Genomic DNA, 13946 nt, shown 5'->3' on the forward strand with positions numbered 1-13946 from the left:
TTTAAGAATCACTTGTTTAGTAAATCATCAAATTTTGAATTCTGTTCTAATGTCCCTATGACCATGACATTCTTGACTTCAAAGTACACTTAAGTTATCTAAAATCGCAGCTGAGAAGGTATGCTTCAATTTTTCATCATTTGTTTTTTAAATCAATCATGGTGCAATGGTGATCACCACCTACAAACCCCATGTACCAGAAGGAGTCGTCCAAAAAAGTTAAGTGTCCAGATACTGAACAAAAACTGATCAAAGGACCCCAATAAAAAACCACAACAAATAAGCTCTTCAGAAAATGGGGACATATTTTTTATTGCATAGATTATGATCACCTACAAATAAAGTCAACACCAATACATTAACATTCGAATATCTAACAAAATAAGCAAATATATCAAATGTGTAATAAACTCGATGAGATTTAGTTTCAATTTAAGAAGAATTTGTAATTCTTTTCCCACATTAGAAGTAAACAGTGTTTGATAAATGTACTTTAACACAGAAGATTACCTGTTCTAGCCTATATCCAATTTCTTACAGTAAATGGAAAAACTTAAAAAATTAATTCCTTTAGTACAAAATTTCTACACTAATTGTTCACAAAAGGTGTGAAGATGCCTAAATGCAACATGAATTATTTTAATGAATTCTTTATTGTCCCAATAAGTTCTACATTATTAAAAATTTCATGGAGGAAAGATGTCTCATATTCACAGAATTCAAGCATTAATTCACTTTATTCCACAATTAGATACAGCACTGTTACAACAACAAATCACATGCTCAAAAATAAATCATGTTCCCTAGCAATCTTAAGCAGAAAATTAAATGCACAAAAATATAATAATTTGTACATGATTGTTTGGTGGTTTAATGAACACAGAAATATGACAGAATGAAAAATATACATACATATAACAAAATATGCCCAAAACCTATGTGATTTTGTTACCTTTAGTGGTTTTGCTCAATAAATCAGGATCTTTGTGCTCCTAGAATCTTTTATCTCAATACCTCTATTTGTTTTATGTACTGAAATGTTCATAACTATGGTAACCATAATTTAGGTAACTGACAATTCTCACAATGCATAATGTGAAATCATCAGTTTTCATGGGGGACTTATTGCAGTGGTTGAGTCATTCAGTCCCAACAAACAAGTTACATTTCCATTCAAATTCATAATCCTCATGAAATAACCATTTTAGCCAAAACTATAAAATTTTACGTCCACAAAATTAAATGATTTCACAGTATCATGGTTTTGTATTTGGTGTTTTTTGTAAGTGTGTACTGGAACAAATTATCTGTTGTTTATAATCATGATTGAGTTCAACATAAATGCAAAATAAGCCACGCCATGAGAAAACCAACATAATGGCTTTGCGACCAGCATGGATCCAGACCAGCCTGCATGGATAGTCAGGATCCAAGCTGTTCGCTAACGGTTTCTCTTATTGCAATGGGCTTTGAAAGCGAACAGCATGGATCTTGAACAGACTGTGCGGATGCGCAGGCTGGTCTGGATCCATGTTGGTCGCGAAGCCACTATGTTGGTTTTCTCATGGCGCGGCTCAAATGGTATACAGGTATAATATATGATAGCAGTTTCAACCAATGTTTTAGTGTTAATTGTATTTAACATGAAGATATAGACTTCCATTGCACTCTTAAAGAGATTTACTTTGTAAATATAGTAACTCCTATGAAACATCACAACATAAAACGTAAATAAAAACTTGCGGATTTCATCATCAAATATCTATAAGGTAGCACATGTTAACATATAAATTAAACAATATAAGATTGTATTATGTTCTACTTCCTACCAATAAGTCTGTGTACAGCAAAAACTTAAAATAAAGTTGAGCTAGAGAGATTGCTGACTTCTGTAAAAGATCCACATACAAGACTTACACATAATTATGGTTGATTTTCTGTAAACACTTCATGCCAGAAAAAATTATGCTGATGCTTATTTAGTATGATTAACAGATACTCGTACAAAAATGCATACATTTCCTTAAAATTTGTTCCAAGGCCAGAAATAAGTAATCATAATACATACATATCTGCAATGTAAACTAAAATATCTAACATCATGTTGCGTATTTTTAACCTCCGTCCATGTATTATATATAATTCTACAGCACTTAATTAGTGGAACATTTTTCAACATGAATGTGGCTCACTTTAATATGAACATTGTATGTAAGTTTTATTTTCAAAAGCATATGGAAAGATTCTGCAAAGGTACTGACTGCCTTTCCAATATCTGTTCTCCTGAAATAACTGGTTTAGATGAAAAAGCTCCTGTCATGAAAACAACAGTATCTTGAAGAGAAAATTTTTACATGTTTTCGTGTAAAGATGTTACTCTGATTATTTTAATATGTATTGAAACAACAGTTTTATGTTCATTTTTTAGAAACAGTTGTCCATATAAGTAAGTTTCTCTAAATAAACTGATAACGCCATTTACCCATATCATGCTTAACATGATTAATTCTGCCCTTGCGGCCAGTGCAGATCTGATCATAATCTGCACTGTTCACCATTCAGTCAGTAACTTTTTGGTATGCACCCCTTTTAACAGTTAATGGAACTGTCCAAATAGAAAGATGGATAAGTTAATAATAGAAATTTAGCATGGTGAGAGTTAAACTTTAGTGCAAAATCAAACTGAAAATGGATTTCAAGCACTAGTGCTTTACATAAATGTGTATTTTATTTTCCTTACACCAGCATGGTTTTATAAAATGCTTCAAACTGAAAAAGAGAATAGAAGCCTAAAAGACACTCGAGCTAGGTTTTCCTAAATAACTTATATCTAGGCTTGTAAAAGGAGGTAGAATTAACACCTTACCTATCTGATCAAACATTTTCGATGCATCACAATTATCAAATGAATATAACTGGTATCTAAACAAAGTGACAAACTTACAGACATAGAGCATAAATATACATGTGTACATGAGTTTCAGCAGAATAAATATGAGCATTTTAATTGGAAATTTGTTCAAGCCATAAGAAATATACAACAGAATCCATATCTATCAACATTCAAGGTTTGACTTTGAACAGCTGTAATTTATTTTTATTTCTTGTTTAAGATAAACACATATTCTAATCACACTCCATCAGAACTCCTACGGCTATAAAAAATATTACATCCCAGAATGTAAAGGTACAAGTGAAAAACGCTACTTCTGAAAAAGTGAAAAAACTCTTTTGTGTTACTGATTTCTCACTAAAACTGTTCCTGGCCATTTGGCAACCTCTAAGCTAATGCTTTTAAATACTGACAGTGCCAGTAATGCCTATAATATTTCGGCAATTGGACATACTTATGCTTTTTTAGCCTTATTAGAAAGGTTGTATCTGCCACTTACAACCATTTTTACTATGTAATTTATGTACCAAAAGTCACATAATACAATATTTTGTAAGTAGCAGGTATAATCTTTGTTGTAAGTAGATATTTCCCAACTGGACCAAAAATGGGATGTAAGTAGCAGATATGACCTTTTTATTACTAATGAAATGTGATTTTAGGTTAAATAAACAGTGCCACACATGCATGATTTTAAATTTAGGTTATGGCCTTTTGAATGCAGTTTCCGAAAATGTATAGGACACAGTATGTCGTGAGTAACACTTAAATTCTTACTTCTGGGGCATCGATTTTAAAAGTTCTTTCACCTCGATACGTTTTAGTGCCACAATTTTGTTCTTGGCATTTTTGGGACTGTATAAATTTAAAACTCATAATCTTGATAAACATGGGCCCAGGATGTACAAGGCAATAATACTTGGAATGAATAATGAATCTCATGACAACATGAACTTTAACTTTTTTTTGTAATATTCCCGGGCATTTGTAAACATTGAAAGAGATGTTGTAATGTCTTTAAATGCATCTTTATGAATCTTATTCTTCACTATAGCCTGTGAGAAGGAGTTCTGCCTGATCTTGTTCAGTTCTTTTGTTCAGTTCCATATAAAACAATAAAAAACTGGCCACATGGGGATCAGCAAAATATTCAAAGCTATCCAGTGTCTCTAGTGATCCAAAATATATGGAATATAAGGAAAATGACTACAGACCACATAAACAGAGCGAGCAAGTCCAGAGGCCTCATTCAATGATGCTCCAGCAAACAGTGTATCACTGTATAGCATGATAATACACATCTTGTAAATAACTAATTTTCTTCAAAATTGCACTTTCAAATATAATATTTACTAACTCAACTAATACTGCAGAACAGGGTGAAACTGTAATTTAAATAATTTTGCAAATTTTCATACCGGTAAATTATTAAAATGATAGAAAATCAACTTGCTATTTCTTCATGTACTTAATGTACATAGTACAAATGGTTTATGTCTACAGAAATAAGAATTAACATCAAAATGCAAATAAGATTCATTTTTAAGATAATTTCCAAAAATATACTAAAGAAAATTTATCCAGTTGAACAGTATGATCTAAATTTCCCTTGATTCAAAATGCAGAACATTTTCCGTAATAATGAGTTCAACATAAAAATTATTTCCCATAAAATCTTTTGTGAATATTTCATATATTTTCAAACCTTCAATTGCATGTAAAACATGCTATACTCAACAGAGTACAATTTTACTCTATGCAACATGGCATAAAAGTCTCCCGTAACAATTTCTCTTTAAAGAATAAACATCAAAACAAATATATCACTATCATATCTGGAAATATCCTAATAAACTCTCTCACCAAAACAAGTTTAAGTTGTGGAAACAACATCATTTATGAACCTAATTCTTATATTCGCCTTATTACGTCTTTGACTTCATTAGTCCACTGACTCGGCTTTTATCTTCAAATAGGCTTCGAATTAAAAATACTTGGACGAGTCCTACACTCAGCATTATTGCGAGTTGGACGCAGGAAAAGAAGTTGACTCGGTCAAAATTTGACTCTACAATGTTTCTGTCTCTAGCTTCGTACATTTTCAAAACTGTTTGAAGATTGCGAGACTTGTCTAAATTCTGTCCCATCTTGTCAAGCATATCCTGAAATACAAAATTTAGTACCAGATTAAAGCCAAACCATCTGTGTATATAGAAACATACTTTATACACATGTATACTTTAAAGTTGTTTAATTCCATCAGCATAAAATTCTGCAGTTTCAGCCAATTTAGGCAGTAAGATGCATTATATATGAAATATATGGTACAAGGACCTAATATGCATTACATCCTTATATGCATTATGTATAAACCTAATATGCATTACATAAGGACCTGATATGCATTATGTATAAACCTAATATGCATTACATAAGGACCTAATATGCATTATGTATAAACCTAATATGCATTACAGAAGGACCTGATATGCATTATGTATAAACCTAATATGCATTACGTAAGGACCTGATATGCATTACATAAGGACCTGATATGCATTATGTATAAACCTAATATGCATTACATAAGGACCTAATATGCATTATGTATAAACCTAATATGCATTACGTAAGGACCTAATATGCATTACATAAGGACCTGATATGCATTATGTATAAACCTAATATGCATTACATAAGGACCTGATATGCATTATGTATAAACCTAATATGCATTACGTAAGGACCTGATATGCATTATGTATAAACCTAATATGCATTACGTAAGGACCTGATATGCATTATGTATAAACCTAATATGCATTACGTAAGGACCTAATATGCATTATGTATAAACCTAATATGCATTACGTAAGGACCTGATATGCATTATGTATAAACCTAATATGCATTACATAAGGACCGGATATGCATTATGTATAAACCTAATATGACATAAGGACCTGATATGCATTATGTATAAACCTAATATGCATTACATAAGGACCTGATATGCATTATGTATAAACCTAATATGCATTACATAAGGACCTGATATGCATTATGTGTGAACCTTAAATGCAATGATGCACTGCTTGTGAACTTACCGTAATACACAATATGTGTGGACCTGCTATGCATAATGTGTAAACCTTATATGAATGTGTGAACCTACCATGCATTATGTGTCACAAGCACAAAAGCTCATGAGTTACTTAAAAACCTAAATAAATGAAAAATCTCTTATTTGTATGCATTTATTTCCTTAAGGCAGTTCTGTACGTTTGGATCAAAATTTTTTCTACAATGTAGAATTTGATAAAACTCAAATTTTTGAAAACTTCAGAAGAGACCTAGAAAATTCAGCAAATAAAAAGGATAGGGTCGTGTGCTTGATTTTTTGCTAGACTGATTTGAAAACTTTCGACTTCAGGCAATTTTTCATAATCAGAGTCTATGGGAAAATCATAACTTTCAAAACATTTTTGCGAATAGAAATTTTTCTACAATGTAGATTCTGATAAAACTTCTCACAGTTGTAAATAAACACATGGCCTATAATGTGGTGAAATAAAATGTATAGGTCCGTGTGCTTATTTTTGCGATATTTGACCATGATTAAAGTGAACCGAATATTCCACGCTAATTTTAAGACATAATTTTGAATTATTTAACATGTCATATGTTTTAACATCATATTTTGACTTCAGAAATACAGTAGCAGTGCCATTTTAATAAGTTTACTCACAAGTTGTCATTAATTCATAAAATGATTTTCATTTTTGTATGCCGAATCCAGGCTTTACTCTACGTTTTCCGGATAAATGACGTTATGCCATCACTTCCAGTTTATCAAACGTGCAGAACTACCTTAAAAGAAATACATTTAGGAATTGAGTGACACAGGAGCTAGCAGGTATGCTTACTATATGAACCATCTAGGTTCAATTCCTGGTTGTAGCAGATATTCTGATTTGAGTTTAACCTTAAGCCTGCTGGCGGCAAGTGATTCTGCTTTTGCAACCAGTGCAGGCTGATCATGGTCTACACTGTTCACTATTCAGTCAGTAAATTGTCAGTGAACACACCTTCCAATACTTAATGGTATTGCCCAAATTGAATGATGGACCAGCTCATTTCTGAAATTTAGCAGGGTAAAGGTTAAAATATATTTACCTTTAAGTCTTCAATTGTCATATCCATGAGTTCACGTATTTCTTCTTTTGCACTGTCCCAGTCTGGTTCCTTCTCATCCTCATCGCCTAAATTAACTTCATCATCAGAGATGAGCTCAAAAAATACAATTTTGTTAGCAAAATGGCTGAACGTATTATCTAAGCACACTTTCATATCACCTGCTTGAGGAATTTCTACTCTGAAAAAAGAATTTATACATATAACGCCAGTAATATTTTGGATAACTATAAAAGAAGAAAATAAATCTTATATATTCAATGTTCAACTCCAATGTGTGAGTGGGAGGGAACTTACTGCAAAGATGTATCTGATTTTTATCTGATTTTAGGTAACAATATATAAATTACCACATGAACCCACTACATAAATGTAATCTGTCAAAAAAATTATGTTATGAGGGTCATCTTACATACTGGAGTGAAAGCTTTAGTTATGAGTTATTTCACCAGAAACTCCGATCCGATGTGCAAGAATATCAAAATTTTACCTATGAAAGTTGTCTGTTTTTCTATGTTCAGAAATAAGCACCCTCCCATCTGGAGATTGCACAAAAAAGTTGATGTCCAGATCACCCCCATCTATCACCTGAAAAATTAGGCACACTCTTGAGAGATGGAATCATGCATGCTAATAAGGTCTCTTAGAATCTGATTTAAGGTGATATATAATTTCTGAAGATTAGTACCCACCTTTCAGTTTTTATCATGTCCAGTTTTAGTCTTTATACATACAAATGTATGATATTTAACAAAGGAATTAAATGTCTATCCAGGAATGTCTAAAATGCCTCCAATCAGAGGGTAAAAGATACGACACTTTCAGATACTGATTGAAGTTATAAATGGCTGTGTCCTGTGTACACAGTTTAAGTATATAATAATGTTTAGTTCAGTCTTTAAAGCAAAACACTATTTGACAAGATTGTGTGGTTTTTTGAATTTACATTATCATAATAATGTTTCATAACAGATGGCCCAGCATATGTGTTCATCATCAGCTTGAGTAACTGCCACAAACTGTCAAGAGTATATCAGGTCCCAGCAGTGTCACAAATTAGCTGAACTGCTTAATCTAGCTACATAAAGCTAGAAAGAGCTGAAAGGCAAAATCAACGTTGTAAAAATGTCTAAATCAAAAGTCACTGTCTCATCCAAATGATTTAGGACACAAAAATAGAGATCTATGCAAGTCATATTTTCAGGGTCTGCACTGTCACTCATTACTTGGCAAATCTGCGATTAAAGTGGTGAATAATAAAGAGCTGTCAGAGGACAGCAATGCTCGACTATTCAACAGCCTTGTCAACTGAATGAAAACAAGTCGAAAAAAGGGGCATAATTTTGTAAAAATGCAAAATAGAGTTATGGAACCTAAAAATGATAGTCAACTCACCACGGAGAACAATAATTATTGAGCAAAGTTTTAATATATTCCCAACAGTGGGTACTGAGATACCAACTTTCATACAAAATTTTTTTTTTTAAAAACCGCATAGTTAAAAAAGGGTCATAATTTTGTAAGAACTTTGAGTTATGGAACCAGAGCACTGCATGTCAGATCATCACAATAAACAAGTGTGTGAAGTTTCAATCCATTCCCATTAGAGAGATACCAGCTTAGCACTACCGTATTTTGGTGCGTATAGGTCGCGGTAGTGTATAGTCCATATCTAATTTTTGCTCTGAAAATTGTCCGAAAATTTAAGTTCTAGCGTATTAGTTGCAGTTAAATTTCGGATTTTTTCCTCAGCAATATTTACCGGCAAAAAAGTTATGGCGGCGGCCATATTGATGCCGCGGACTGAATTATTATCAGATCCTGATTGGTGGAAATCGCAAAGTGTTATTTTCGATCCCAACCGTTTCGTACCAACAGTAGTATCGGTAACAGACTACATCTCAAATCAAAGAAAAGCGGCTTTTTGACACTAATTGGCAGCAGTCGGTTTGTGTTTACATTCTGTAATTATGCAAGTGAAAGTGTGAATTGTTTGCACTGCAATTATAACACCTTTCCGCGTCATGTCATTAACCGCATTCTTTTGATTCTGAGTTAAAAGATTAACAAAATATCTCTTTTTGGATTTTTTTCTTTTATTTAAAAATCAAAAGTAAAAAATTTATCTTTCAAGTTTTTTAATACACTAAGAATTAGTATAAACAATGTTTGGAATGGAGGACGGATCTGTCCGGATTTTATCCAACCCGGAGTACATGTCAATGGCGTCCAGTAAAACGAAAGTAGTAATAAACCTAATTCAAACTGCAAAAACATCTTTGAATTAACGTCATTCGTAATTTTAATAGTCTGTATGGGTTATTTACGATATATTTTATTGAAAGTAACCGCTATTGGTTGAAAAGCCGCTGATATTGATACGTTTTATCCATTTTGTTCGTTCGTAACAGATGCACGCCATTTGCGAGAGCTACGGTCAGAAAATTAGCCCGAAAAAAAATTCTGCTGGCAATGATCCGTCGTATAGGTCGCAGGAACTTTTTCAGGCAGCAAAATGGGTAGAAAAAGTGCGACCTATACGCACCAAAATCCGGTACTGACAAAAACTTAACCAAGAATTACAAAGTCCAAAAATGTGTGTGTGTTGTTCATTTTCGCATAATTCTGTAAAAAAGCAAAATAGAGTTAAAGGACCTGCGCTGTGTAAGTCAGTTTATCATAGTGAGTACATGTTTGATGTTTGAATCCATTCCCACAAGTGGTTACCAGTCTGCACGTTGACTGGATGTGGAGAAAAACTGTGAACGTTTCTTTAAAATCCTTCAAGTCTTTAAAGAGTTAGTGTGGACATGAGGGAGTCAGTGGCGCAGTGGTTAGCAGGTTGGACTACAACGCCAGCGGTCCGGGTTCGATTCCCGGTCGCGGTTGATATCCCAACTAGTGTTCAGTGCTGGGTGATACACTTAAATTGGGGGTGTCAGACGTTTCACCCCAAGACTGTTCCTCCCAAGACTTTTCCTTCCAAGACTTTTCACCCCCAATTTGGGGGTGAAAAGTCTGGTGTTTTATAGCATATGAAGACTTTTCACCCCCTATTTGTTTTTATTATTAAATATGATTATAATGTTTTTTTTTGGAGAGAGGGGGTTGTATAGTTATGAATAATTTGATATGTATTATAATTAGGTTAATACATTAAGTAAAAACAGATTTTATGATGTTTGTTAGTAGAGATGACCATAAACTTTAAACATAAGTTATTTACAAGGTTATCTTTTAATCCATTTGTTTGTTCAATGATTGAAAATGTGACTTTGATGATTAAATGTACTTTTGATAAGTAAGTTACAAAACTAAAAAAAAATATATGCGTAACGATGCAAACAATAACATTACTGTACATATAATAATTCAAACTGGGCGTTTCAAATAAAGATGCTGTTAGAAAACCTGGGATTGTCGGATATATGGATAAGTCAAGATAGTAACAGTAATTCTTTATCTTCAGAGAATATTGGACAATTATTATTAAACTTGATATGCTAACATTAACAATTCTCAAAGATTACTCTCTTATAGTAGATTTAAACATTCCTTTAATCTTGAAAAATACTTAAATATAATTGAAGATAAAATTTATTTCAACTTGCTCTTAGTAGATTTAGATTATCATGACATAATTTTGAAAGAGGTAGATATAACAACACAGATCATAATAATATAAACTGTAAAATTTGTAATCTTAATTCTTTAGAAAATGAATATCACTTTCTTCTTGTATGTCCGTTGTATAAAGAATTACGAAGAAATTTTATTATGTTTAAAACCATATTACTGTAGTTGGCCCACTCTGTAAACCTGATGTCTATGGAAAATTGGAAGGAATTACTGAATCTGTCAAAATTCATTTATTTTGCAAATAAACTTAGACAAGATATTGAAAGTTAGTTTCATTTTTTAAGCAACATCATTTTTGAACGAAAAGTATAAATCTGTTTGTTTTTTTGATTTCCATAAAATCAGTCGAGGTTTAGATTGATTAAAGTTTAATATACTACAGGTTAGCCAGTTAATCCATTTATATTTTAACACTTATTCCTGTCAATCAAAAGGTGTTGATTAAATCACAACACCTATGAAGAGTTTAAAATATTGCCTATTTCTGTCAATCAAAAGGTGTTGATTGAGCACAACACCTATGAAGAGTTTAAAATATTGACCTACAATGAAATGAATGACTTTCAAATTCTCATATTAGTTTATTTATTTATTTATTTATTTCAGTCTCATCAGCATACATAAATAACATCACAGTACGTATATGTATTACATATAATAACATTAAACATATCGAATGCTGCCACTCAATACTGAGTTACCTGAGACTATATACCTTGTTAAATATATAGAAATATATATCATAAAAATAAATTACACATCATATTGCACTTATATTTACATTATATACATTATTACATTATATATTACATGTTATCACAATTAGGCTATCATTATTATACTAAAGGATGAACATATACCCTCTAATTCTAACCCCTAGTTATATTTACATCTACTATTTTAATCTAAATCTACTCATATATTTAATAATTATATTACAAAATTAAAACTTGAATCCATTTGAATAACATAGAAAAAAAATCACCATTAAGAAGTCTCAACAAATTGACGCTTAAAAAGATCAATTGATTAAGTTGATTACATGTATGTTATCCTAAATTCAGTGTATATTTTATAGAATTATGGTCCATAAAGTAACAAAGTATCTTCATAAATGCCCTAACAACCTTAACAAATATATATAAAAAAGATTTTAAATATCAAATAACAAAATATTTCACGATATTTGCACTATATTAAAAATTGGGGGTGAAAAGTCTAGGATTTGTAAAATTGGGGGTGAAAAGTCTTGGGAGGAAATGTCTTGGGGGTGAAATGTCTAGGGGAGGAAAAGTCTTGGGGGTGAAACGTCAGGAATTCTTAAATTGGTACTGTTTCGAGCAGTTTCGGCCTAGACTGGATGCTGGGGAGGTAAATATGACACCTGCCGTGGGCTTGGCTAGAAATAAGTTGTTCCATCCATTCCAGGTGGGGACTTTCATTGACTACCCAGTTAAACAAGAAACTTTACCTTTACCTTTAGCAGCTTACATACAAACAAAAACTACTCTTCATTGGCAAACTATATGTAGAGCTTTTCGTATTTGAAAAAATGAGAAAATCCAGAAAATGTACATATTTGTACACATTTTCAGGTTTTATTGATGGTTGTTGCTATCATTATTGAACTAAACATAAAAACAAATCACACTGATTTTCCCCACTGACTGAAAGTGGGTGGGGTGATGTTACCTGATATTCTACTTCAACACCCAAAGGTTTTTTGACAGGTTGAAAGAAGCATTCCATTTTTCCTGCCCCAACCTTGACAGTGAGATCTTGTTCAAACGCATAAGCACTTGCGACAAGTCCGGTTAACACCAGAAACAGCATTATTTCAACTGTAAACAAATAAAACTTAGCTGGAAATTAACCGGAAGTACGTTCACACATCGGCAATAGCTAATACTTTTACCAAATCGAATATGCTGTCAGTGTTCTACAACGGAAATCATGCAGAAACTTTCTATCTAGCCATCTATCTATCTTCCTTTATCTATCTTTCTTTAAATACAGTCTAACTCTTTACAGGGACGTAGATCTGTTCGAGTGCGTCAAGGTACAAAATTGCTAGTAGAAAATAAAAGAAATTCGGGCCAAATTAAAGGAAAAGGAAAATGTTAGTGATTTAAAAGACAAAAACAGGGTGGAAGAGCAAGGTTATGGTGAAGTATGTTCAATGTTGCTAATAGCGGCATTGATGCTCATGCAATGGTTGGAAGAAAGAGAATGTCAGGTTGAAGATTATTCCATAGGACAATAGTCCTGGGGGGAAGATACAAGATACAAGATACAAGAAACTTTATTTTACGTCGGATATGAAATTAACAAATAACATTAGCTTAAAGCTATTTCCCGACAAACGTATGATATAGTAATAACAAAAATAAAATGAAAAAATAAAACAGCTGTAAAGAGAAAGCAGTCATAAAAGAACAAGGGAAGTAACTCTGTAACAGTACATAAACATTACTGACCTTGTTACTCCCCTTAAAAGCTAAATTAAAGCATACATGCTGAAAAGAGGGATACTAAATCAAGCAAAAAAAAAATTAGTTAATTACAAATAAGTAGATGACATTATGGGTATTGTGGCAAGTGTAAAAACAAAAACCCTATCTAAGTAAATGTCCCAAAAAACTACCGAAAGAAAGTTGTAGATTTGGGAAAAGGGCCTGGAGAGGTCATTCACTCCACCACACCCATATCTGTCATCTACCCTAGGAGAAAAGAAGCACACAAGTTAAAACATAAAAAACAAAACAGACAACTTACAGTACATATTTACATAAAATTAACTAAACTAAGACATACTAAGAGAGGAGCACATATTTAATAATAGGCTTTTTAAGCACATGCAGATTATTACTAGGAAAAACTAAGCTAAATCTGTACCATGCAACTAAGAAAACAAAAAAAAAAAAAAAAAAAAATGAGGCATGAAGAGTATTATACAGAAGAAAGAAAAAATAGAAAAAGTAAAACCTGTGGGAAAGCTGCTGATCTTGACCTAGGCCTAAAAACTGCCATAAAAGTAACTAAATAAAAAACTGATTAGCAAAAATAACACAAAAGTGTGACAGATAAGATGAGATTAAGAGCAGATATCTCCTCAAATCAGATTTGCGAAGAACTGATCAGCAACTTTCTCGCAGAGAGTCATGTTTACATAAAATGTGATAACAGCAGCATTTTTTAAAACAAAAGCATGATAGAGAAA

The 13946-nt window shown here is 32.3% G+C and overlaps 1 protein-coding gene across 1 annotated transcript; it reads right to left on the minus strand.

The window, feature by feature from the left end:
- Positions 1 to 284: 284 nt before the first annotated feature.
- On the minus strand, positions 285 to 12636 carry LOC123536959 (transmembrane emp24 domain-containing protein 5-like). Its single transcript, XM_045320477.2, has 4 exons — positions 12419 to 12636; positions 7578 to 7675; positions 7070 to 7268; positions 285 to 5055 (listed from the first exon to the last, which is right to left on the minus strand). The coding sequence occupies exons 1-4, from the start codon at positions 12557 to 12559 to the stop codon at positions 4819 to 4821; spliced, it is 675 nt and encodes a 224-aa protein (XP_045176412.2). The 5' UTR covers positions 12560 to 12636; the 3' UTR covers positions 285 to 4818.
- Between the last annotated feature and the right edge of the window lie 1310 nt (positions 12637 to 13946).

The sequence above is a fragment of the Mercenaria mercenaria genome, chromosome 17 (assembly GCF_021730395.1).
Source record: "Mercenaria mercenaria strain notata chromosome 17, MADL_Memer_1, whole genome shotgun sequence".
NCBI classification, from domain to species: Eukaryota; Metazoa; Mollusca; class Bivalvia; order Venerida; family Veneridae; genus Mercenaria; species Mercenaria mercenaria.

What these genes read in the sequence shown, in the direction of transcription:
- LOC123536959 (XM_045320477.2), bottom strand. Translation starts at nt 12,559, where the DNA reads ATGCTGTTTCTGGTGTTAACCGGACTTGTCGCAAGTGCTTATGCGTTT. An exon ending in AAAACAGACAACTTTCATAG is followed by an intron (nt 7,269 to 7,577) that starts GTAAAATTTTGA and finishes TTCTTTTTTCAG; the next exon opens with AGTAGAAATTCCTCAAGCAG. An exon ending in TGACAATTGAAGACTTAAAG is followed by an intron (nt 5,056 to 7,069) that starts GTAAATATATTT and finishes TTTGTATTTCAG; the next exon opens with GATATGCTTGACAAGATGGG.